The sequence below is a fragment of the Schistocerca gregaria genome, chromosome 6, assembly GCF_023897955.1.
Source record: "Schistocerca gregaria isolate iqSchGreg1 chromosome 6, iqSchGreg1.2, whole genome shotgun sequence".
Taxonomy (NCBI): domain Eukaryota; kingdom Metazoa; phylum Arthropoda; class Insecta; order Orthoptera; family Acrididae; genus Schistocerca; species Schistocerca gregaria.
The window spans coordinates 294,758,848-294,782,707 of NC_064925.1; the positions used below are offsets into that span (position 1 = coordinate 294,758,848).

Sequence of the window (23,860 nt, forward strand, 5' to 3'; positions counted from 1 at the left end):
CAAATGGCTCCGAGCACTATGGGACTTGACATCTGAGGTCATCAGTCCTCTAGAACTTTGAACTACTTAAACCTAACTAACCTGAGGACATCACACACACCCATGCCCGAGGCAGGATTCGAACCTGCGACCGTAGCGGTCGCGTGGTTTCAGACTGAAGCGCCTAGAACCGCTCGGCCACATGGCCAGCCGCATAAGGCAAAGGCGTGCATTCCGGGTATGGTAGGTAAGCGCCAATTACCCATACGAATTTTCGGTATTGAAAATAACTCAATTTTTTCTGTTATCAGTCCTCTGTGTTCTGGAAATATAAATGTTCCTTCCGCAACTCGTGTTTCTGCAATGGAAAAGCTGCAACACTTACCGCTGAGCTAAGAGCTGTTGTTGATGGTGGAGCGCATGTGTGTGTGCGTGCGCACAAGCGAGATTTTGAGCGACTCGGGTAAGCTGTGAGCCGTAAGGCTTCCGCTGCCCTGTTAGCTCACGTGTGGCATGCGCATGCAAACTCCGAGCCTTCCACTGCCCAGTCAGCCAGCTAACGCATCGCGACAGTTTTTTTTAAAGTGAAAGTCAAGTTATTGTTTGTGGACATTCAAAGTTCAGAAACTATATATATACATATATTTATATTGGCGAGTGAAACAGCAGTTTTAATTAGAACTGTTGCGTGAAGACGTTCGAAGTTTAGAACATAATATAAGTAAAATGTAAGTACGGTATTCGTTTATTTATTTTACGTTTCATTGTGGCGGTTTGTTGATTACGATACGATGAACAATTACAGTCTTAAATGTATGAGACTGATACGACAAAGTACTATTTACATATAGCTTCCGAGCATATGTTCTTTCGAGGATGGGAAGGAGTAATGGACTGGGTGTGTGGCTCGTAATTTGAAGACGCGGTTTCGAATCTTGGCATCAGGAAAAGTTTTATTTTTTTGCGGTCTCATACGTATATCACTGATATATAACACTGTGAAAGGGTCTCAAGGATCGTAAAAAATTCATTTATTAATTATGGTTTTTATTCTCTCTAATTACAGTATGGTAGAGGCGGAGTGTATAATACAACAGTTGTTGCTGAAGATGAACCTCCTACTAAACGGAAGCTTGTACATCCCTCCATTTTAAGAAGGTTCCTCTATTCTGATATTGTTGACAATGTAGTTGTGCAAATTGAAGAAAGGTTTGAATTATTGCATCAACTTGAATTCATATCTTTGTTGGTCCCAAAGACGTATGAAACGTACAGAAGAAATATCCCTACATCTGCATTTGAAAAATGAGACAGACTCCGAGAGATGTGTTTGATTTTGTTCGACTGACAAATGAACTATCCGTGTTATATGCATATGAAAACTTTAGTAATGATCACCCACATGAACTTATGAGATCACTAAAGGGCAGACAATTAGATACAGCTCTGCCTGAACTGTATATACTAGGTTTACTTTCTGTTACTGTCTCAAGCACAACTGCATCTGTAGAAAGATCTTTTTCTGCATTGAGAAAATTAAATTGTACCAAAGGTGCACACAGAGTCAACAGCGTCTTTCTAGTTTGGCACTTCTACCCATAGAAGCGGATGTTCTTCACAATCTAAGAAGTAGGCATACCTTCTATGATAATGTGATCACTGAGTTCACCAGACAAGAAAGAAGAATGGAATTTACATACAAATAAAAATTAATAATAATTTAGTTACGTAGATAATTGTAAAATCTAAGTTTATTAATCGAAATTTGTCAAGTGTTAAGTGTAATAGAATCTCATTTCCGATCCTTCCCGTACATTGACCTAAAGCTCAAAGTCGTTAAGTTTTGTGGGCTGAAGGACTTCATGAAGAAGTAGCCGTTGTTATGCATTCAGATGTTTTGCCTAGGTCCTGAACGCAGAAAATACCCTACGCTTGTTCTACCCACATTTGATTCGTTTCTCCGAACTGGCCCATGCAGTGCAACGTACCACAAAAGAAGTAAAAAAAAAATAGTTTCATGCACCAAGGAAAAAGCCATACATCATCATGTGCCGCTCGATGAAGAACTGCTGCTGAACCTAGCGTTGCTATCTGAGCCTGTTCTAACGAGGTGGGTTCCATGGATTGAAACTGTAGGTTTTTATAATGAACATTTTCAAACCATTGAAATCTGTGATTTGATTCAGTTCAGAGAAAATCTTTAATTCAATACGAGGAAAAAAGGAAGGAAGATTAATTTAATGTCATTAGAGTCGGAGCACTATAATCCAGATGGCATAAGGAGTTCCCCAACAGCTCGCAGCACTGTTGCCAACCTTCATTGTGAAGCAGTAAGGGTTGCAGTAGAAAACAGTAGGTAGCCGTCAATAGTGCTGTGACGACAGTGAGGCACTGCCATAGAGACGTTTACAAAATCGTGTTACGTTAGGGCGGTAATCATATTTCTTTGTCAAAGTTGATATGTCAAATAAATTTGATAGTGCAATAGGGAACTTTGTGAAATCTCGCCTTTTGTCAAAGAAATAGGATCAAATCCGGTACCCCGCACTAGCCATAACAATAAACAAACGTATATCTTCTGGTGTCTTCCCAGACTTCCTTAAACTGGCGCGCACAGTACCAATATATAAGATGGTTGGTTGTTTGGGGGAAGAGACCAAACAGTGAGGTCATCGGTCTCATCGGATTAGGAAAGGATGGGGAAGAAAGTCAGCCGTGCCCTTTCAAAGGAACCATCCCAGCATTTGCCTGCAGCGATTTAGGGAAATCACGGAAAACCTATATCAGGATGGCCGGACGTAGGATTGAGCCGTCGTCCTCCCGAATGCGATTCCAGTGTGTTACCACTGGGCCACCTAGCTCGGTCCAATATATATGAAGGGGGATCAAGTGTGTCCAGTGTCTAGCTTCAGACCAATCTCAGTGGTACCAGTACTAGCCAAAGTTACTGAGCCTGTGATGCACTGCCACTGCCCGGTACTGAATTACTTAGAGGAAAACAACTTATTCCAAAACACACAGCACGGATTCCGCAAAGTGAGATCAACAGTGACATCCACACTGGACTTCTTAAAAACGATTCGACAGTGCTTTGAAGACAGTGGGGGGAGGGGGGGAGGGAGGGAGGGAGGGAGGGAGGGAGGGAGGGAGGGAGGGAGGGAGGGAGGGAGGGAGGGAGGGAGGGAGGGAGGTAGGGAGGGAGGTAGGGAGGTAGGAGAGAGAGAGAGAGAGAGAGAGAGAGAGAGAGAGAGAGAGAGAGAGAGACTGGCACTCTGTGACCTCAGCAAAGCCTTTGACTGCATCTCACACGCAACACTAATAGCCAAGTTAAGATGCTATGGTGTTGTTCTATCAACACTCCAATCTTATTTGGAAAACTGAAAGCCGGTAGTATCAGTACACGGAGCAACTTCTCTTGAACAAAAACTGGAACATGGAGTGCCCCAAGGATCAGTCTTAGGACCTCTCCTATTCCTCATATATGTCAATTATATGAGCTGTAATAGTCAAATGTTGCAGTTTGCAGATGACACTACCCTTATTGACAAAGGTCATACAGCTGCAGAAGCTCTTGGTGCATCAAATTTGACGTTTGAAGAAATAAAAGAATGGTTCATCATAGATAAAATGAAGATCAATGATGAAAAAAAGCCAACATTTGATATGCAGTCTAATCAACATTGAAGAGCAAGAAAACATGGAGACTGTCAGACTACTGGGCTTCAAGATTGACGCAAACTCTCCATGAATGATCACACTGCATATGTATGCACCAAACTTTCTCGTGTGATATACCTTCTGAGGAAGCTGAAGAGGGTAATAACAGACCAGTTTCTCATTATAGTCTACCATGCACTCTTCCACAGCCACATTAGCTATGGACTGTTGTTGTGGGGACGTTCCTCAGGCTGCAAAGATGTGTTGCTATTACAAAAAAAAAGCCATCAGGACCATATCCTCTAGCAAAAGACTGGACCACTGTAAGCCTGTTTTCATCAGGCTAGGCATAATGACTGTTTTTAGCCAGTACGTGTTTTTCTGCCTCATTTATATAAAAGAAAACCAAAGGAATTGTAGCATAAGACAAGAAATACATAATCATGAGGAACATTGAAGTGCCAAGGTGTCGCCTATCAAGTACACAAGACAGCTATCCAACAGTCATGCTAAAAATGTACAATCAACTGCCTCCATCTACATCTACATCTGAAATCCCTGCCACCTGAATTATTTCAGGAAAAAATTGCTCAGGACTTGAAACAACATCCACTATATTCCCTGGAAGAGTTTCTCAACAGTGGCTCTAGTGAATGGACAAAATAATAAATATTGTTATGTTTTATATGTAATTTTGCCTAAATTTAATCTTCTTTTTATGTTCTCAGTTAACTGCAAATTTAATTTTGTTTTACTTAAAGAACATATTTTGCCGAAATGAAACTTTGTATGTGTGATCTACATGGTTTTGTAAACATTTTGCTTCATGGTATTTTCATTTGCTGCTACGAAACTTTCCTGTTTAGTTACATTTCATGTTCTCAGTGTTCTATGTGTTTTTGTGCACTACATAAATATTTTCTTTTATTTGTAATATAAATTTTGTATATGGTGTATAAATGTTAGTTGATAAACATTGTATTTGTGACGCACTGTGCCCAGCCATGGCTAGTTAACGACGAAGATAAAGCATTTGATCAAAAAATAATGTGACTGCTTAGAGCGCTGACATTGTGACAGGACAGCTTTTTGACGTCCGTAGTGTGTGTGTGTGTGTGTGTGTGTGTGTGTGTGTGTGTGTGTGTGTGTGTGTGTGTGTACAAAGACGATGCAAAATGCAAAATTTAGTTGATGCCCCCCCCCCCCCCTCTCCATCTGCCCCCTTCCCATCTGATCGTTGCTAGTGTTCGTGTGTGCCTTCGTGATAGTGGTTCAGTGTTTCTGTCGTTTGTGCTCAATCGTTCACGTGTGTCATTTCTGTCGTCTATGATCATCTCCGAGTGCTGACTTTTTTTTTTTTTTTTTTTAAATTCACTACGCCTGTGAACGGTTACATGTTTGTTACTTTGTTTGTCTACTGTCTTTTATCCACAGTTTTGTTTGGTTTTTCTGTGCCTTCGTGTGTCCTGTCCTGCTTGGAATATCTGTGGCCGAAGAGCGGCGTAGTTTGCCACTGCTGGCATATCTGTATCAAGTTTCAAAATAACAATAAAGAAAAAGAATCGGTATGTTTCTTCTACTCTTTCTATTCAAGGCATAACTTTAAGAGTAGCTCTTACATTTTTGGAAAACGCCACTTGACGTCCGATGTTCCAAAAAACATTGAGTGTCGTTACAAAATATCATCATTTAAAATTGATTATGTCTTTCAGCGTTCAGTCTGGAGCATAGCCCCCTTATAAAATTCCTCCATGATCCCCTATTCAGTGCTAACATTGGTGCCTGTTCTGGTGTTAAACCTATTACTTCAAAATCATTCCTAACCGAATCCAGGTACCTTCTCCTTGGTCTGCCCCGACTCCTCCTACCCTCTACTGCTGAACCCATGAGTCTCTTGGGTAACCTTGCTTCTCCCATGCGTGTAACATGACCCCACCATCTAAGCCTGTTTGCCCTGACTGCTACATCTATAGAGTTCATTCCCAGTTTTTCTTTGATTTCCTCATTGTGGACACCCTCCTGCCATTGTTCCCATCTGCTAGTACCTGCAATCATCCTAGCTACTTTCATATCCGTAACCTCAACCTTGTTGATAAGGTAACCTGAATCCATCCAGCTCTCGCTCCCATATGACAAAGTTCGTCGAAAGATTGAACGGTGCACAGATAACTTAGTCTTGGTAATGACTTCCTTCTTGCAGAAGAGAGTAGATGGTAGCCGAGTGCTCACTGCATTAGCTTTGCTACACCTCGCTTCCAGTTCTTTCACTATGTTGCCATCCTGTGAGAATATGCATCCTAAGTACTTGAAACTGTCCACCTGTTCTAACTTTGTTCCTCCTATTTGGCACTCAATCCGTTTATATTTCTTTCCCACTGACATTACTTTCGTTTTGGAGATGCTAATCTTCATACCATAGTCCTTACATTTCTGATCTAGCTCTGAAATATTACTTTGCAAACTTTCAATCGAATCTACCATCACAACTAAGTCATCCGCATATGCAAGACTGCATATTTTGTGTTCACATATCTTAATCTCACCCAGCCAGTCTATTGTTTTCAACATATGATCCATAAATAATATGAACAACAGTGGAGACAGGTTGCAGCCTTGTCTTACCCCTGAAACTACTCTGAACCATGAACTCAATTTACCGTCAACTCTAACTGCTGCCAGACTATCCATGTAGAGACATTTAATTGCTTGCAAAAGTTTGCCTCCTATTCCATAATCTCGTAGAACAAACAATAACTTCCTCCTAGGGACCCGGTCATATGCCTTTTCTAGATCTATAAAGCATAGATACAGTTCCCTGTTCCACTCATATCACTTCTCCATTATTTGCCGTAAAGTAAAGATCTGGTCCTGACAACCTCTAAGAGGCCTAAACCCACACTGATTTTCATCCAATTGGTCCTCAACTAATACTAGCACTTTCCTTTCAACAATACCTGAGAAGATTTTACCCACAACGGTGATTAAAGAGATACCTCTGTAGTTGTTACAATCTTTTCTGTTTCCATGTTTAAAGATTGGTGTGATTACTGCTTTTGTCCAGTCTGATGGAACCTGTCCCGACTCCCAGGCCATTTCAATTATCCTGTGTAGCCATTTAACACCTGACGTTCCACTGTATTTGATGAGTTCCAACTTAATTTCATCCACCCCAGCTGCTTTATTGCACTGATGCTATTTCCATCAACATTGCTATCCAATTCTACCTCGAAATCTGAAACATTGCTGATCGTATTTTCACCTACATTGAGCAACTGTTCAAAATATTCCCTCCATCTGCCCAAGGCATCCACAGGATTCACCAGCAGTTTTCCTGACCTGTCCAAAATACTTGTCATTTCCTTCTTACCTCCCTTTCAAAGACTGCTAATTACACTCCAGAATGGTTTTCCAGCAGCTTGAGCCATAGTCTCCAACCTGTTTCCAAAGTCTTCCCAAAATTTCTTCTTGGATGCTGCAATTATCTGTTTGGCTTTGTTTCTTTCTTCAACGTAACTTTCTCTGTATACCTGAGTTCTAGTATGTAGCCATTTTTGATACGCCTTCTTTTTCCTTTTACAGGCTGCCTTGACTGTGTCATTCCACCAAGCTGTTTGCTTCATCCTACATTTACACACTACTGTTCCCAGACATTCTTTAGCCACTTCTAGTACTCTGTCCATGTCCCTGTGCCTTGTCCATTCCTTTTCCAATAACTGTAATTGATTACATTCAACTAACTGGTACCTTTCTGAGATCGCTGTTATGTACTTGTGCCTGATTTCCTTATCCTGAAGTTGCTCCACTCTTACCCTCCTACATATGGACCTGACCTCCTGCACTTTCGGCCTCACAATCCCAATTTCACTGCAGATTAAATAATGATCAGTGTCATCGAAGAATCCCCTGAATACACGTGTGTCCCTCACAGCCTTCCTGAATTCCTGATCTGTTATTATATAGTCAATGACAGATCTGGTTCCCCTGCCTTCCCAAGTATACCGGTGAATGTTCTTATGTTTAAAAAAGGAGTTTGTGATTACTAAGTGCATATTGGCACAGAAATCCAAGACTTGTTTCCCGTTCCTGTTGGCCTCCATATCCTCTCCAAATTTACCCATAACCTTTTCATACCCTTCTGTTCGATTTCCAATCCTGGCATTAAAATCACCCATGAGCAGAACACTGTCCTTGTCCTTTACTCTAACAACTACATCACTGAGTGCCTCATAAAAACTATCCATCTTATCTTGATCTGTCCCTTCACAATGTGAATATACTGACACAATCCTAATTGTCTTGCCAGACATTGTCAAATCTATCCACATCAATCGTTCGTTTACATACCTTACTGCAACTACGCTGGGTTCCATTTCTTTCCTGATGTAAAGCCCTACACCCCATTGTGCTATTCCTGCTTTTACTCCTGACAGGTAGACCTTGTATTCTCCCATTTCCTCTTCTTTCTCACCCCTTACCCGAATGTCACTAACAGCTAAAACGTCCAGCCCCATCTTACTTGCAGCCTCTGCCAGCTCTACCTTCTTCCCAGGGTAGCCCCCATTGATATTAATAGCTCCCCATCTCATTACCATTTGTTTGCCAAGTCGTGTCTTAGGAGTCCCTGGTTTGTCAGTTAGAGGTGGGACTCCGTCACCTCCAAAGGTCCGAGGCATTTTGCTCTGATTGTTACCAGCATCATATTTAAAGTATCATGGAAGCAGGTTGCTAGCCTTACTTGCCCCGAGTCCCATTGAGTTTTACCCCTAACGGTTGAGGGACTAACCGGTGAATTTGGTGGTCTTTGCCGTATACACACAAAGGTGACCACGACTCAGAATATGCCCGAGATGCCCAGACTTATTCCAAAGCAACTGGTATCCCGACTGTTGGGACCACTTACTTGGCCACTCATACGTTGCCTGTGGTTCATGAACTAGGACATGACTACAGGAACCCACACCATGAATTATGGGAAATATTTGGCACATGTCCTTATACTTTAAATTTCTGTAATCCGTGACTGAGAAATATATTTTAATATAATTTTTGGTTCTGCCTCAGTGCCTTTAAATATGAGCTGTGCCTTCTGATAAATTTGTACATATTTCGTGCACTGATATTACATAAAAATTCAGGCTCTACTGATCACATGTTCATGAAATTTCTGAGTGGATTTTAGTGGCATATTAGGTGTCTTTCTTTGACTGTCAGCTAGTTGAGGTTTTGCAACATTTCTGTCACACTGGCTAACAGGTCAAACAATATTATGACACTTCCTAGTGATAAAATGTATGCCAGACTGGGACTCAAAAGACTAAACCTTGCTTTTTGTGACTAAATGCTTTTACCTACTGAACTATCCAGGCATGTGCAACTGTCTTCATAGTGACAGTTGTGTCACTACCTCTCCCCTATTTCCAAATTTTATAGGCTCTGACCTGCACACTTTTCTAGACTAGCACTTTGAGAAGAAAGAATGTAAAGGGGAAATAGCTTAGCCACAACCTAGGGCTTGCTTCCATAACTGATCTTTTCCTCTTCAGTAGAATGTGTGCTGTTTTGAATCATCACTGCAGAATATATGCTGCAGTGAGACTCAAATTCTGAACCTTACCTTTCATAGTCAATGCTTGGAAAAGTGGGGAAGTAGGTGCTAGCATAACTGAAGCTATGACAATGTATTGTGAGTTGTGCAAGGATAGGTGAATCAGAAAGAGCCTTGCCTGTTTAAGACAATTAAAATTCCGCTTCTACTTGCACTAATTAATATTCAATGTATTACATGGCAATTTCATTAATAGAAGAATAAGTGTGGGAATTGTTGATCACCATATTGATTTTGAAATTTAACCTTTTAAATAACTTGCATTACTTTCTGTTAAAATACTCTTTGGAGGTCCTGCACATTTTGAAAGGATATTGGACCATTCATTTAAGTATTTGCTGTATAGGCTGCCAGAACAAAATGGAAACATTATCAGCTCTGAAAGGACAGAAGGTGATGTAAGATAATAAGATCATCATTATTTGTAACTGAAAATGTGTGCTTAATTGGATTCATATCAAAAATTAGTAGTTACATATTTTTTTCCAGCAGTTTCTATCAGATATCACATACAAATTGTGGACTAAATGATCTGCACAATTGGCATGGTACCATTATTCACAGATGGTTCTTTTCAACCACCTTTCACCTTGTACATCATCAAAGAATTTTCCTAAGCAATAGGCACATGTTGGATCTTGAGCCATTTTATCACCATTGTGGACATACAGGTAGTTGACACACCACTGTTTGCGTTATCTGTAGTGAGTTCCCTTATTAATGGATTCTTATTGAACCTTCTGGGCTTTTGGGTCTGCCACGTTTGGATGCTACAGTTTTCAAAGTAGGGACTGGTGATATGTCTTCAACAGCGATACAACTTTTCCAAGTGCCTGGAACTTCGCGTTGGGCTTTATTCACAGGGATATGGTTGTTACAAGAAATGAAGTTGAATGCTGAATGGAATCAGATGAAGAGACATTCAAGTTACTTGTTTTTGAGGGAGGGATGGATCCTGACCTAGATGCACTGCTTCGGATGTAGCTGGAGAATCAGAATTTACAATTGTAGTAATTGGTTCAGCATACTGCAGAGCTGGGATACTTTCTTCCTCTCCTTTGATCGAATCAGGATCAAAATCCTGGAAAATTATTCATTTACATGATTTAGTTCCATAGCCTTGAACCCATTCATAGCTATCTGACCTGTCTGAACCTTCAAATATGCTCTACCAAACAGCTCAGAAAACTCACAATATGTTACCACATTTTTATTTTGCAGTTGCCAATCCCCAATTTCCTCACTGCAGTAATGTCTTAATGGCATGGGGCTGGAGCTTGTGAGTGATATGTTGTGGTAGGTAAATATGCTGACACGAGATTTATGAGCTCCATTCATCAGATTAAGATTTCTTGTAGGGCTGAAGCGGCCATCCAAAATGAGGAGAACTGAAGGTTATGCAATGAAAGTGAAGTGATCAAATTAGTCCAAAAAAGCTTCAGAACTAATCCACCCAGACTACTGGCATCAGGAAATATATCCTAAATAAGCCCGTCTTGCCAGATGATGACTGAAATCCTTGCATGGTAATATCATAAGAGGAAGGATAAAAATTCCACAGTTGTAATTAAGAAGCCCCTCTCAGGAGATGTCATTGACCCTATTTGTCACATATCATTCAAAGCAAGGATTATAGGTTGCTTGCCTTGGACTACAGATAATTCCACTTCGTCCCAGTTAAAAATATGTGAAGGAGGGCAGTTATGAGCTTCTAATGCTCCTTCTTAGAGATCAAAGAATTTCACTCCCTTTCTCCATTGAAGCCCTTGACAGCAGCAACAGATGTACCAGTCAGAGTACAAAGAAATAATTTGTGACCATGTCTTTGCATGAAGTGTTTGAATGTCTTTATCTGTGACTTCTTTCATGATAAAAAACAGACTTGAAATAATATTCAGTTCACCCAGCTGACATTCAAGCCTCTTAACATCATTCCTTGTGCAAACAAAATATTTCTTCTCCATCATTAGCAAATTTTCAATTAGATTTTTTTTTAGTTCATCTGGTAATACTGGTTTCCATCAAAGTTTAGACAGTACAGCTTCAGAGAGACAGTACAGCGTCAGTGGGTTAAGTGTGTGATCACACATAATCAAGTAGCTTTGCATCACTTACATCGAATCTCATGGAAGAGATGGAAAGAGGGAAGTGCATGATCACAATCTGGCAGCGTACCTTCCCTCATGCTTCTACACTTTGCTCCCTTCCCATCCACCCTGTTACACCCCGCAACACAAATTATCCCTTAGAGTTAGACGTGGTACACACATTTAACATTTGTTCCTAACCTACTTCATTTAACAGTAAACATTAATTTTATACTATTAAAATACTATTTTTAATAATATGTGATTTTTCCACCTCCTGCAATGTAGAAGCTATTAGTCCTAAAGAAAAAATGAATAGGACCTTTTTTGTAGTAATGAAATGTAGTTTAATGTTATATAGGGAAACATTATAGACATTGCAGTTGTTGACATTTCAAATGCCACTCCAGTCAGGATTTTTAGTATATTGCACACAACACTTCCTCCAACTACTGCACAAAAATTTCTCCTGCTTGGTCTTCATTGAGTGGTCTAACTCTTAATAGCACAAATTGCATTTCTTAATTAGGTAAGCTTTTATTAGATCACAAACAATGCCTCTGATCCCATTTCTGATAGCTTCTCTAGGAGTGTTATACAGACACAGTCAAATGCCTTTTAAAGATCAAACAATATGTCTAACACATTCCTTGTTCTTGATGGCAGTAATTACATCATCAATAAACTGAACAGCAGTTATCACACTTGATTTGTCTTTAATGAAACAACTGTTCCTCAAATATTAGATTATGTTTATTTAACATCTTGACCACTGTGATGTCAGACGCAGCCACTGCAGGCGCCTCTGCTGCATGGTCGCTGGCCTCATGGAAGTCAACGTGTTAAAAATGTGGCATTTCTATTGGATATTACCTTTTCTTTGCTCTTTTAGAAGAGGGAGCAAGATAGAGAGTGGTCTATAGTTATCTACTTTCAATATGTTTCCTTTCTTGAAAACTGGGGTTATTTGGGCTATTTTCAAAGGGTCAAGAAAACTTTGATGTTAAAGTGCTATTAATTGCAGTGGAAAGGGGTCCAGATATGTTTGCCGTATAATATAATTTTCTTATTTAGCCCATCATATTTCACAGAATTAAAGAGTTTTGTGATGCCTTTACTGTGGTTTTTGTATCATTGGTGAGGTAAAGAGAGTATTTATCTGTCTTTACATGTAGTTGATAGAAATTAGTTAGAAAAATATCTGTATTTGCACATGGAGGTCTATATATACAATACCCACAATTATAATATATTATCTTTCCCACCTATAGTTTATAACAGGCAGTTCAATGACACAACACTTACATTTATAGCACAGCAATTACTACAACTTTCTGCAAATACTGAAACACCACCACCAAGCTTGATCTTCCAGATGAAAGATGAGCAAGGATTCATTGTTAATGGGTGCATAGTGAGAATTTTTTTCTTCAGGACACCAGTGCTCAGTGATAACTAATACATCTGATTTATTAAAACCTGCTACGGTTTCCTAATCATTGTGCTTATTTTTTAGACTTCTAAAGTTCTGTTCAATAAACTTCAAATTGAATGTTTCTTTACCTGAAGTTTTCTTGTGTAGTATTTTGTAACACAGAGGTGTCACCATTGCATCAGCATGTAAATTATTAATTATGTCACTTGAAGTATTATTTTTAGACATATTACTCGTCTCTTGATCCCCTTTCCTTCTGCCTGCAACTTAAAAAAATGCGAACTGGCATGCAGCATTATTTTTTGCCTGTGCACAGTGTTTGACCCTATTTCTTCTAAAACGAATGTCTTCTATACTTTTTCTGGTACTGCTGTAAGTGATGGTGAATATGTAGCTTTTGTAGTTACTGCTCATGCCTGGTCTGGTATTTCTGATGTTGATGGCTGCTCAGTTGTTTGTTGAGACTGGAACTGATGCTGCTCCTGTTGGAAGTACACCTACTGCTTTTACCTGTTTTTGTTTCTGTTGTCATGTCAGCTGAGGTCGTATTTTCTATACCACTGCGAGGTTGTATTTTCTATACCACTGCTTTCAGAATGGTAGTTCACTAATACTGATGGCTGCTCTACTGTTTCAGGATACACCACTGGAAGGCTGGTTTGTACAGATTATTACCTTGCAGGGTGAGTTTTTCTAATGTTTCAGTGATTTTTCCACTGAGTAGTCTCTTGGAACTTTGTTCAGATGCATTCTACTATTCATATACTTTTGCATAATGTCCACACTAATAAAATGGGCATTTGAATACAATTTGCAGATCATATGGGACCATCTGTTTGCCTTTCTAATTTCAAACTTTACATAGGAAGTAGGAATGAGAATGTGTCTGCATGTATCCCTGTTACAATTACGATGTCCTTTCTTGAAGAATGAAGAACTTGCCTTAGGTTACAGACTGCAGTCACCAGTTCATTATTGTAGTCATTGTTTCCACCCCCAATCAACACAATAAACTGTCCTGCACAATGTTTTTGATAACTTCATGTATGGGTGCCCCAGGTTTAACACTGCCACATGAATTCACATTGAACTCATTATGCAAGAATCCTGCAAGACTGCATCGATAGCTGCCAGAATACACAGCTGTTTCTGTAGTTTACATTATTGAGAAGGTTCTTACTTGTGTTTAAAAATTTGTGCAAAATTCTTCACTTCACATTTTTCCACAGTTGTAGCATTTACACCTGTATGTAGGTTCCCACAACTGGTACTACTACTACAATTTAAGCTGTCTCTAAAATCAAGCATTTATAGACACTTCAGTGCAGAAATGTTTCCCACATTAACTGTATTTCTTCTCTAGTTCATCAAATCTACAGCTTAACATGCACATTTTACTTAAAAGCACCACAATTACGCCGTCTTTACAGTATTTTTCATTTTGTTTGTGAGCGAGCCGCCACTGATACATCATGAACAAATCAATATCTTCTAATTTGAAGTGCTAAAATGATACACAGTTCCGCACTTCACACAAATTATTCCTTTTACTGCATGCTTTTTCCAGTGGCAAAAATCTGAGTTACTTTTTTTTTGGCGGATCTTCCTAAAATGACATACTAGGTACACACACAATTTTTGTGTCGCACTTTTCTGTTTCACCTGTGCTTGTTTCAAAGACTTTTATGACAATATACATCACACACAGCTGGTCAGAATACAAACCAAAATATCTGCATAACTAACAGTTCTGGTCTTCTTTCATCTCATAAGCCACAGAACTGCATTTTATCGAAGAAACACACTGTATGTGGGACTGAGGCTTGCCAATACTTTACCAAGTCGAGTCACATCACTCGCCACCATGAAATTTAAAACAAGACCAAAAAGAATATTGATTGCTAATCCACACTGCTCATCTAGTGAGTATCTTTGTTTTGTGCAGAATAAAGGCAATTTTAAGTAGGCTTCATGTGTGTTTAGATTCATTTAATATAAACTCCTTATCACCCAGCTTTGTTCCATCATTTCTTAAATAGCAAATCTCAAATAATTCTTAGTTCCTTACAGGAAATGCTCTCTACCTTCAAATCAAGGCTCACCTATAACTAAATTACTTATAAACCTATCTTGCCATGTCACTGTTTGTTGCAAAAATTTTAAAAAAATGTAAATACACATATGTATTTTTTAGAATGTATGCAAGAAATTCTCTTGTGTAATATACCTCCTAAAGGTTAAAAAAGTGATTACAGACCACTTTCTGATGATTGTCTACTATGCTTTGTTCCATAGCCTCATTTTGTATGGATTACAGCTATGGGGTCATTCGGCAGGCTGCAAGGACATGCTGCTATTGCAAAAGAAGGCAATAAGAATTATTACATCGGGCAGCAGCCAGGGACACTGCAGACTGTTATTCAGAACATTGGGAATAATGACTGTTTATAGCCACTATGTATTATCATGTCTCATCCACATAAAGGAAAACCTAGACACCTACAGCAAGAGGCATAACAAATCAATAAACATAACACTCACAGCAAAGAAGACATACATTTACCAATCTGCCGACTGTCCTAAACAAGAGACAGTTTTCCAGTGATTGCTGTGAAGATGTTCAACAAACTACCTGTTGAATTGCAGACCCTGCTGCTGGACAACTTCAAGAAACAAATTGCTGAAGGCCCAGAACAATGCCCACTATACTCGGACCAAGAATTCTTTGACTGTGAAGAAATCGAATGGACACAGTGAACATAACATATCTATATACATTACCTGTATAAAGTTTAGATGTTATTCTGTAATTCATTATATTATAAATCACTTGATTGTAACTTTGACACAGTCTGTCCAGCCATGGATGGTGAATGACAAAGACCAGTTAATAAATTGTATGAACTGACAAATTCAGAAAAATAATCAATGCATCATCTGATACTGAGTAAAAAAAAATATTATTATTATTATTATTATTATTATTATTATTATCAATATATTGTTACCACATATGATACAGACAGTCTGTTAGAGCTTATCTGTTTAAATAGGGGCTGGTCCTTGTTGCATATGAAATGACTGTTTGATTTTGTACATTACAAATGGTTTTGTGAAAGCCTGTAACTTTGAAAAGAATAGGTTTGTTTATAAATAACTTTTCGTCTAATAGTCATGGTTTTCTTTTATTCATATTTTACATGACACTTTTTTTGGAAAATGATTTCCATTTTCAAGTGTGTTCTCTCTTTGTGCTATGCCATTTTTACTTAAAGATGGCATAGTACAAAGAGAAAAACCACTTGAAAATGGGAATCGTTTCCCAAAATGCATCGAGTAAAATATGAATAAAAGAAAAGCATGTTTGGTAGCAGAGAAATAAGTGTAATGGATGTTTCTTTTATTAATTTATGTACTCTGGATCTATATGTGATTGGTATATGACAAGTTAGTTGGCAACCATTCCCTAATATTTAATTGGTGAACGAGGAACAAATGTTTCACATGAAATTTTACCACATAAACCAACAATACATTTAATTTGCAGTTAGTGTCCTCATATTGAAAGGGAAAAAATGAACCATACATAGCTTTGAAGTTGTCTTGCTTCCACAATATTCCAACAATCAGCAGAAATTGCGAATGCATCTATTTACGAGTTCCATTATACCTCTGAATACCTCATTATCAGACGGAAAATTGTGTGATGTAGAAGTTTTCTAGCTTAGTAGACCTTCCTTGGTACCTGTGGTCTAGGGGTAGCGTCTTTGATTCATAATCAAAACGTCTTCGGTCCCGGGTTCTATCCCCGCCATTGCCTAAATTTTGATAAACAATCAGCACTGGCGGCCGAAGACTTCCGGCATAAGAAGTCAGCCTCATTCTGCCAACGGCCTTGTCAAAGAGGGCTGAGAAGCGGATAGCGGTTCAGGGCACTCTCTTGTCCTAGGGGTGGGAAATTGCCCCTAAAGGCGGAAGAATCAGCAATGATCAACGACATGAGGATGCAGAAGGCAATGGAAACCAGTAACGTGTATCCACAGGACATGTGGCCTGTAGTTGAAGAAGTTTCATGATGATCTCTCCATTGGCAAAAGATTCCGGAATAGTCCCCTATTCGGATCTCCAAGAGGGGACTGCCAACGGGGAGGTTACCATGAGAAAAAGATTGAATAATCAACAAAAGGATAATGTTCTACGAGTCGGGGTGTGGAATGTCAGAAGCTGTAACATAGTAGGGAAACTAGAAAATCTGAAATGGGAAATGCAAAGGCTCAATCTAGATATAGTAGGGGTCAGTGAAGTGAAGTGGAAGGAAGACAAGGATTTCTGGTCAGATGAGTATCGGGTAATATCAACAGCAGCAGAAAATGGTATAACAGGTGTAGGATTCGTTATCAATAGGAAGGTAGGGCAGAGGGTGTGTTACTGTGAACAGTTCAGTGACCGGGTTGTTCTAATCAGAATCGACAGCAGACCAACACCGACAATGATAGTTCAGGTATACATGCCGACGTCGCAAGCTGAAGATGAACAGATAGAGAAAGTGTATGAGGATATTGAAAGGGTAATGCAGTATGTAAAGGGGGACGAAAATCTAATAGTCATGCGCGACTGGAATGCAGTTGTAGGGGAAGGAATAGAAGAAAAGATTACAGTAGAATATGGGCTTGGGACAAGGAATTAAAGAGGAGAAAGACTAATTGAGTTCTGTAACAAGTTTCAGCTAGTAATAGCGAATACCCTGGGCGCAACCAGGAGCAGATATAGACTCAGATCACAATATGGTAGTGATGAAGAGTACGGAAGTTCTAAGGAATGATGAGATACGTTTGAAGTTCTCTAATGCTATAGATACAGCAATAAGGAATAGCACAGTAGGCAACACAGTTGAAGAGGAATGGACGTCTCTAAAAAGGGCCATCACAGAAATTGGGAAGGAAAACATAGGTACAAAGAAGGTAGCTGCGAAGAAACCATGGGTAACAAAAGAAATACTTCAGTTGATTGATGAAAGGAGGAAGTACAAACATGTTCCGGGAAAATCAGGAATACAGAAATACAAGACGCTGAGGAATGAAATAGATAGGAAGTGCAGGGAAGCTAAGACGAAATGGCTGCAGAAAAAATGTGAAGACATCGAAAAAGATATGATTCTCGGAAGGACAGACTCAGCATACAGGAAACTCAAAACAACCTTTGGTGACATTAAAAGCAACGGTGGTAACATTAAGAGTGCAACGGGAATTCCACTGTTAAATGCAGAGGAGAGAGCAGATAGCTGGAAAGAATACATTGAAAGCCTCTATGAGGGTGAAGATTTGTCTGATGTGATAGAAGAAGAAACAGGAAACGATTTAGAAGAGATAGGGGATCCAGTATTAGAATCTGAATTTAAAAGAGCTTTGGAGGACTTACGGTCAAATAAGGCAGAAGGGATAGATAACATTCCATCAGAATTACTAAAATCATTAGGGGAAGTGGCAACAAAACGACTATTCATGTTCGTGTGTAGAATATATGAGTCTGGCGACATACCATCTGACTATCGGAAAAGCATTATCCACACAATTCCGAAGACGGCATGAGCTGCGAGTGCGAGAATTATCGCACAATCAGCTTAACAGCTCATGCATCAAAGCTGCTTACAAGAATAATATACAGAAGAATGGAAAAGAAAATTGAGCTAGGTGACGATCAGTTTGGCTTTAGGAAAAGTAAAGGCACGAGAGAGGCAATTCTGACGTTATGGCTAATAATGGAAGCAAGGCTAAAGAAAAATCAAGACACATTCATAGGATTTGTCGACCTGGAAAAAGCATTTTACAATATAAAATGATGCAAGCTGTTCAAGATTCTGAAAAAAGTAGGGGTAAGCTATAGGGAGAGACGGGTCATATACAATATGTACAACAACCAAGAGGGAATAATAAGAGTGGACGATCAAGAACAAAGTGCTCGCATTAAGAAGGGTGTAAGACAAGGATGTAGCCTTTCGCCCCTACTCTTCAATCTATACATCGAGGAAGCAATGATGGAAATAAAAGAAAGGGTCAGGAGTGGAATTAAAATACAAGGCGAAAGGATATCAATGATACGATTCGCTGATGACATTGCTATCCTGAGTGAAAGTGAAGAAGAATTAAATTATCTGCTGAACGGAATGAACAGTCTAATGAGTACACAGTATGGTTTGAGAGTAAATCGGAGAAAGACGAAGGTAATGAGAAGTAGCAGAAATGAGAACAGCGAGAAACTTAACATCAGGATTGATGGTCACAAAGTCAATGAATTCTGCTACCTAGGCAGTAAAATAATCAATGACGGACGGAGCAAGGAGGACATCAAAAGCAGACTCGCTATGGCAAAAAAGGCATTTCTGGCCAAGAGAAGTCTACTAATATCAAATACTGGCCTTAATTTGAGGAAGAAATTTCTGAGGATGTACGTCTGGAGTACAGCATTGTATGATAGTGAAACATGGACTGTGGGAAAACTGGAACAGAAGAGAATCGAAGCATTTGAGATGTGGTGCTATAGACGAATGTTGAAAATTAGGTGGACTGATAAGGTAAGGAATGAGGAGGTTCTACGCAGAATCGGAGAGGAAAGGAATATGTGGAAAACACTGATAAGGAGAAGGGATAGGATGATAGGACATTTGCTAAGAAATGAGGGAATGACTTCCATGGTACTAGAGGGAGCTGTAGAGGGCAAAAAATATAGAGGAAGACAGAGATTGGAATACATCAAGCAAATAATTGAGGACATAGGTTGCAAGTGCTACTCTGAGATGAAGAGGTTAGCACAGGAAAGGAATTCGTGGTGGGCCGCATCAAACCAGTCAGTAGACAGATGACCAAAAAAAGTAGACCTTTATGTGCAACTCAGGCCTTTCTGGATGCATTTTTTCTTACATTGAGGTGATGAGTCGTGGGATACAGCCCAAAGCCCAATACTGTGCCAGACCACCATCTGTCCACTGTAGTGCACCAACTAGATGTGACATGGACTCAGCAAGTCACTGGAAGTCCCCTGCATAAATATCGAGCCAGGCTGCCTCTATATTTGTCCATAATTGTAAAACAGTTGCACGGTTTTGTGCATAAATTGTCCTCTCAATTGAGTCTCATAAATCTTCAATGGAATTCATACTGGACTATCTGTGTGGCCAAACCATTTGCTTGAACTGCCCAGAATGTTCTTCAAAGCAATCGCGACCAGATGTTGCCTGCTGATGTGACGCACGGTCATCCATAAAAATTCCATTGTTGTCTGGGAACCTGACGTCCACGACGCTACCATCAGCTCTTTCCAACTGAAATTTGGACTCGTCTGACCACACCATGGTTTTCCAGTCATCTACGGGCCAACCAATATAGTCACGAGCCCAGGACAGTAGCTGCAGGCAATGTTGTGCTCTCAGCAAAGGTACTTGCGTTAGTCATCTTCTGCCACAGCTTATTAATGCTAAATATTGCCGCACTGTCTAGTGGATACATTTGTCATATGTCCCACATTTATTCTGTAGTTATTTCACATAGTGCTGCTTGTCTGTTAGCCCTGGCAACTCTATGCAAACGACACTGATCTTGGTCATTAAGTGAAAGCTGTTGACCACAGTGTTGAGCATGGTGAGAGGTAACACCTGCAACGTGGTATTCTCAGCACACACTTGTGAGTGTGGATCACGGAATGTGGATCATGGAGTATTTCCACTGTGCGGCCATAACTTTTTGCATGAATCACCTGAATACAAATGACAGCTCCACCAATGCACTACCCTTTTATACCTTGTGTACACAATACTACCGCCATCTGTATCTATATCATATCCCACAAGTTTTATGCCCTAAGTGTGGAAAACAAGATGAATGCTTCAATTATAGCATTTATTCAAACTGCACATACACTTGTTTGCTTCTTCGGGCAACAAGCTCTCATCATCAATCTCATTTCAACAAATTATTGATGATACTCATACACACAACCTGAGCCATTTCACATTCATAACGTTTATGAGTAGCGATCAGTTACTTACGGACAATTTTTTGTCACAACAGATACCTGAATCCTAATCATGTAAGCAACTCAAGCTGAGCGAGTGAAATATGGAGATCACCTTTAACAAACAAATGATGTGAAGAGACTAATCCTTTCCCTACAGCAGCACTATTTTATCCAGTATTGGTAGTATCATTAAAAAATATGAAGGTAAATGCACTTTTCATCCTTTCATATGTGTCTGACCTTTCCTGGGCTCTGCAAAGGACAAAATGGCCTCATATGACACAGTATTCTTGGAATCTCTGAGTGTTTGGAAAATCTCAACATCGGTCAAAGTTTTTACACTATTTCGGACTGGGAGCAATGATAAAAAATAAAACACTGTTGACACCACATGTAGTTAGGGCAGAGAAAGTGTTTGCATTTTTGCAACTGATAATTTAAGTTAGAGAAAGGAATAATACAATGGCAAGGCATGGGATGTGTGCTGAGTATTCTACAATTGTATCAAATACAGAGTGTGATGTAACAGGAGGAATAAGGAGGTGACCACGTGCATTTAAAAATTTGATGGTCTATCCAATGGCCAAATTTAATCATGTGCTGTATCCAAGTGCCAGCACTAGGGGCTGTAGATTGGCACCTGCATACTTTGATTTATCATGATACTTTGCACCCATCTCAAGGACTGCAGCAACATCAGCTAATGATGTTGAGGGAGTACTCAATTAAAATTTTTTGAAGTTTCAGTGACTATCTGACACAGTGTCGGGACCCGCAGCAACAAGAATAATGTTCATCCAAAAATGCATAACTACAAATTTTAAACAAGGATATTTGCTTTAGTATAATTACTGTGTAGACTATCTAGTTATTAGCAATGTAGGATAACATAACACTCAAGAACAAATTTTTAATATCAAAATACTTTGAATAAACATGTGATTAAATGCATATGTCTCAATATGTAAAACATAGAGCAGTCAACAAATAAGTTCATGAGAGAGGCACTGTAGGTACGAAGTACATACTCGTCAATAGTGCTTAACAAATCAACAGCACAATTGCAACAAATGTAACACAGTCAGATGAATAAATATTGTAGTCTTCAACATATAAATATAAAAATACTTGCATACAATAATATTAACAAATAACCATTTGTGCAGGCTTAAAAAGACTGTACTAAAGGAAATGCTGCCCAGTGGTCATCACAGATCAAAAACAGCTTTGGCTTTGTCTGCTATCATCATGGCAATGGCTAGACTTGATGTAGCTCCAGGTGAAGGAGCATTCCGGCAATGGAGAATACGTTCACCAAACTCCCCTATTGCTCCAGTGTCAAAGACAAAGTCATCAACAAGCTGCCCTGAAGTATCCATGGCTTGAGCTCGAACTCCAGCAGGCCCTCTGAAAGACATGTACTTTCATTACTCAATGAACATATCATTTACTTCAAGATTACCATACAAAAAAGCAGGTTCAAATGAAATTACATATAATAAATTTATGTTGTAGCACAGGCATGTAAAAGCATGGAAAGCAGTAATGTTGACTGACTGACTAATCTTGCATTTCTTCAGATGGGGAAGGGAAGACAGAAGTTCAAATTTTGCATAGATCACAATTTAATCCAGACTTAAGAAAAATCGTAGAAAGGTAAGGAACTTTAGTAAGCTGAAAGAGCCAGAAGAGTGAGCATTTTAAAGGGGGGCATTGGGCAAAAATTAACTGAAACCAGGGAAAAGAATACAATAGATGACAAATGGGTAGGTTTGAGGGATGAAACAGTGAAGGCAACAGATAATCAAACATGCAAAAAGATGAGGCCCAGAAGATACACTGAATTTAATAGATAAACAAGTAAATATAAAAAATGTGGCAACTGAAAACAGACACCTAAAAAGTTAGAATGGCAGAAAGTGAAAACTGGCAAAGCAGGAATATGTAGAGGAGAAATGTGTAGAGAAGAAATGTGTAGAGAAGAAATGCAAAGTGTTGTATGGCCCTGAGAAAGGAACAGTGAGATCGTTAGCTCCCTTACCCTACTAATTAGAGACAAATATGGTGTATGCAGTGGAAAGTATGCACCAAAAGGTAAACTATAAAATGTAATACTCAGCCACCCTGTTACACTCTCTATTGCCTCACAGTCACACTTTCAGGTAGCAGACCAAAGTCAGTTTATGATTAAAATATACAGGCAGTAACAACACAGAAGCTAACATAATGTAACAGGGAACTATGCCCAGTTAATAAATGGGAAAATACAAGGTGAAGCAATCTCCTTGGAAAAACATTAAAACTGTCTACCTAATAAACTACTGAAACAATCAATTTTTGACAATATAATGCAATTGGATAGGTAAAAAAAATACTCACCAAGCAGCAGCAGGAGAACATGCACAAAAATGTTTAATTTATGCAAGCTTTTAAAGCCAATGGCTCCATCTTCTGGCAGAAGAGGAGAGAAGGAAAAGGACTTGAGAGGTTTAGGAAAAAGGATACAGTTGAGATAAGTCACCCAGAATCCTGGGCCAGAGGAGACTTACCAGACAGGATGAAAAGGAAAGAGTGATTGTTAGGAACTACACCAGATGATATTTGAAAACCTGAGATCTTAAAGATGGAAGAAAGGTACTTCCCAAGACAGAGATTACTGCTAAAACATCTCGCACGAGTTAATAAGAGTAAAAAGCTAAGAGCATTGTATGTAACGGTTGTGCACCATGGTCTACAGCATGATATTTGTATTGCTGGTATACACCCTCTGCCTATGCCCATTCATCCTGACTGATACCTGGGTGGTAGTCATGTCGATGTAAAAGGCTTTTAAGTGTTTACATAACAGCTGCTATATGACATGTCATTTCACAGGTGGGTCTCCCTTTGATGGTATTTGTTTTGACAGCTATAGGGCTGGTATAGGTGGTGGTAAGAGGGTGCATAGGCCAAGGCTTGCTGTGGGGATGGTCACAGGGGTAGGAGCAACTGGGTAGGGAGATGGGTACAGAAGGATAATGGGGTCTGATAAGGATATTGCGGAGATTGGCAGGGTGACATAAAGCTATTCTAGGTGTGATGGGCAAA

The 23,860-nt window shown here is 39.4% G+C and overlaps 2 protein-coding genes across 2 annotated transcripts in view; one reads left to right on the plus strand and one right to left on the minus strand.

The window, feature by feature from the left end:
* Positions 1-513: 513 nt before the first annotated feature.
* Positions 514-21,575, plus strand: LOC126278101 (uncharacterized). Its single transcript, XM_049977952.1, has 3 exons — positions 514-707; positions 13,401-13,446; positions 15,081-21,575. Exon 3 carries the CDS (start codon positions 18,669-18,671, stop codon positions 19,620-19,622), a length of 954 nt encoding a protein of 317 aa, XP_049833909.1. The 5' UTR covers positions 514-707; positions 13,401-13,446; positions 15,081-18,668; the 3' UTR covers positions 19,623-21,575.
* Positions 21,576-21,663: 88 nt separating this feature from the next.
* LOC126278100 (L-2-hydroxyglutarate dehydrogenase, mitochondrial) overlaps positions 21,664-23,860 on the minus strand; it is a 75,630-nt gene continuing 73,433 nt past the window's right edge. The window contains exon 7 of the mRNA XM_049977951.1: positions 21,664-22,180. Coding sequence (XP_049833908.1) covers positions 21,982-22,180 — 199 coding nt within the window. The 3' untranslated portion in view covers positions 21,664-21,981. The remainder of the gene's footprint in view (positions 22,181-23,860) is intronic.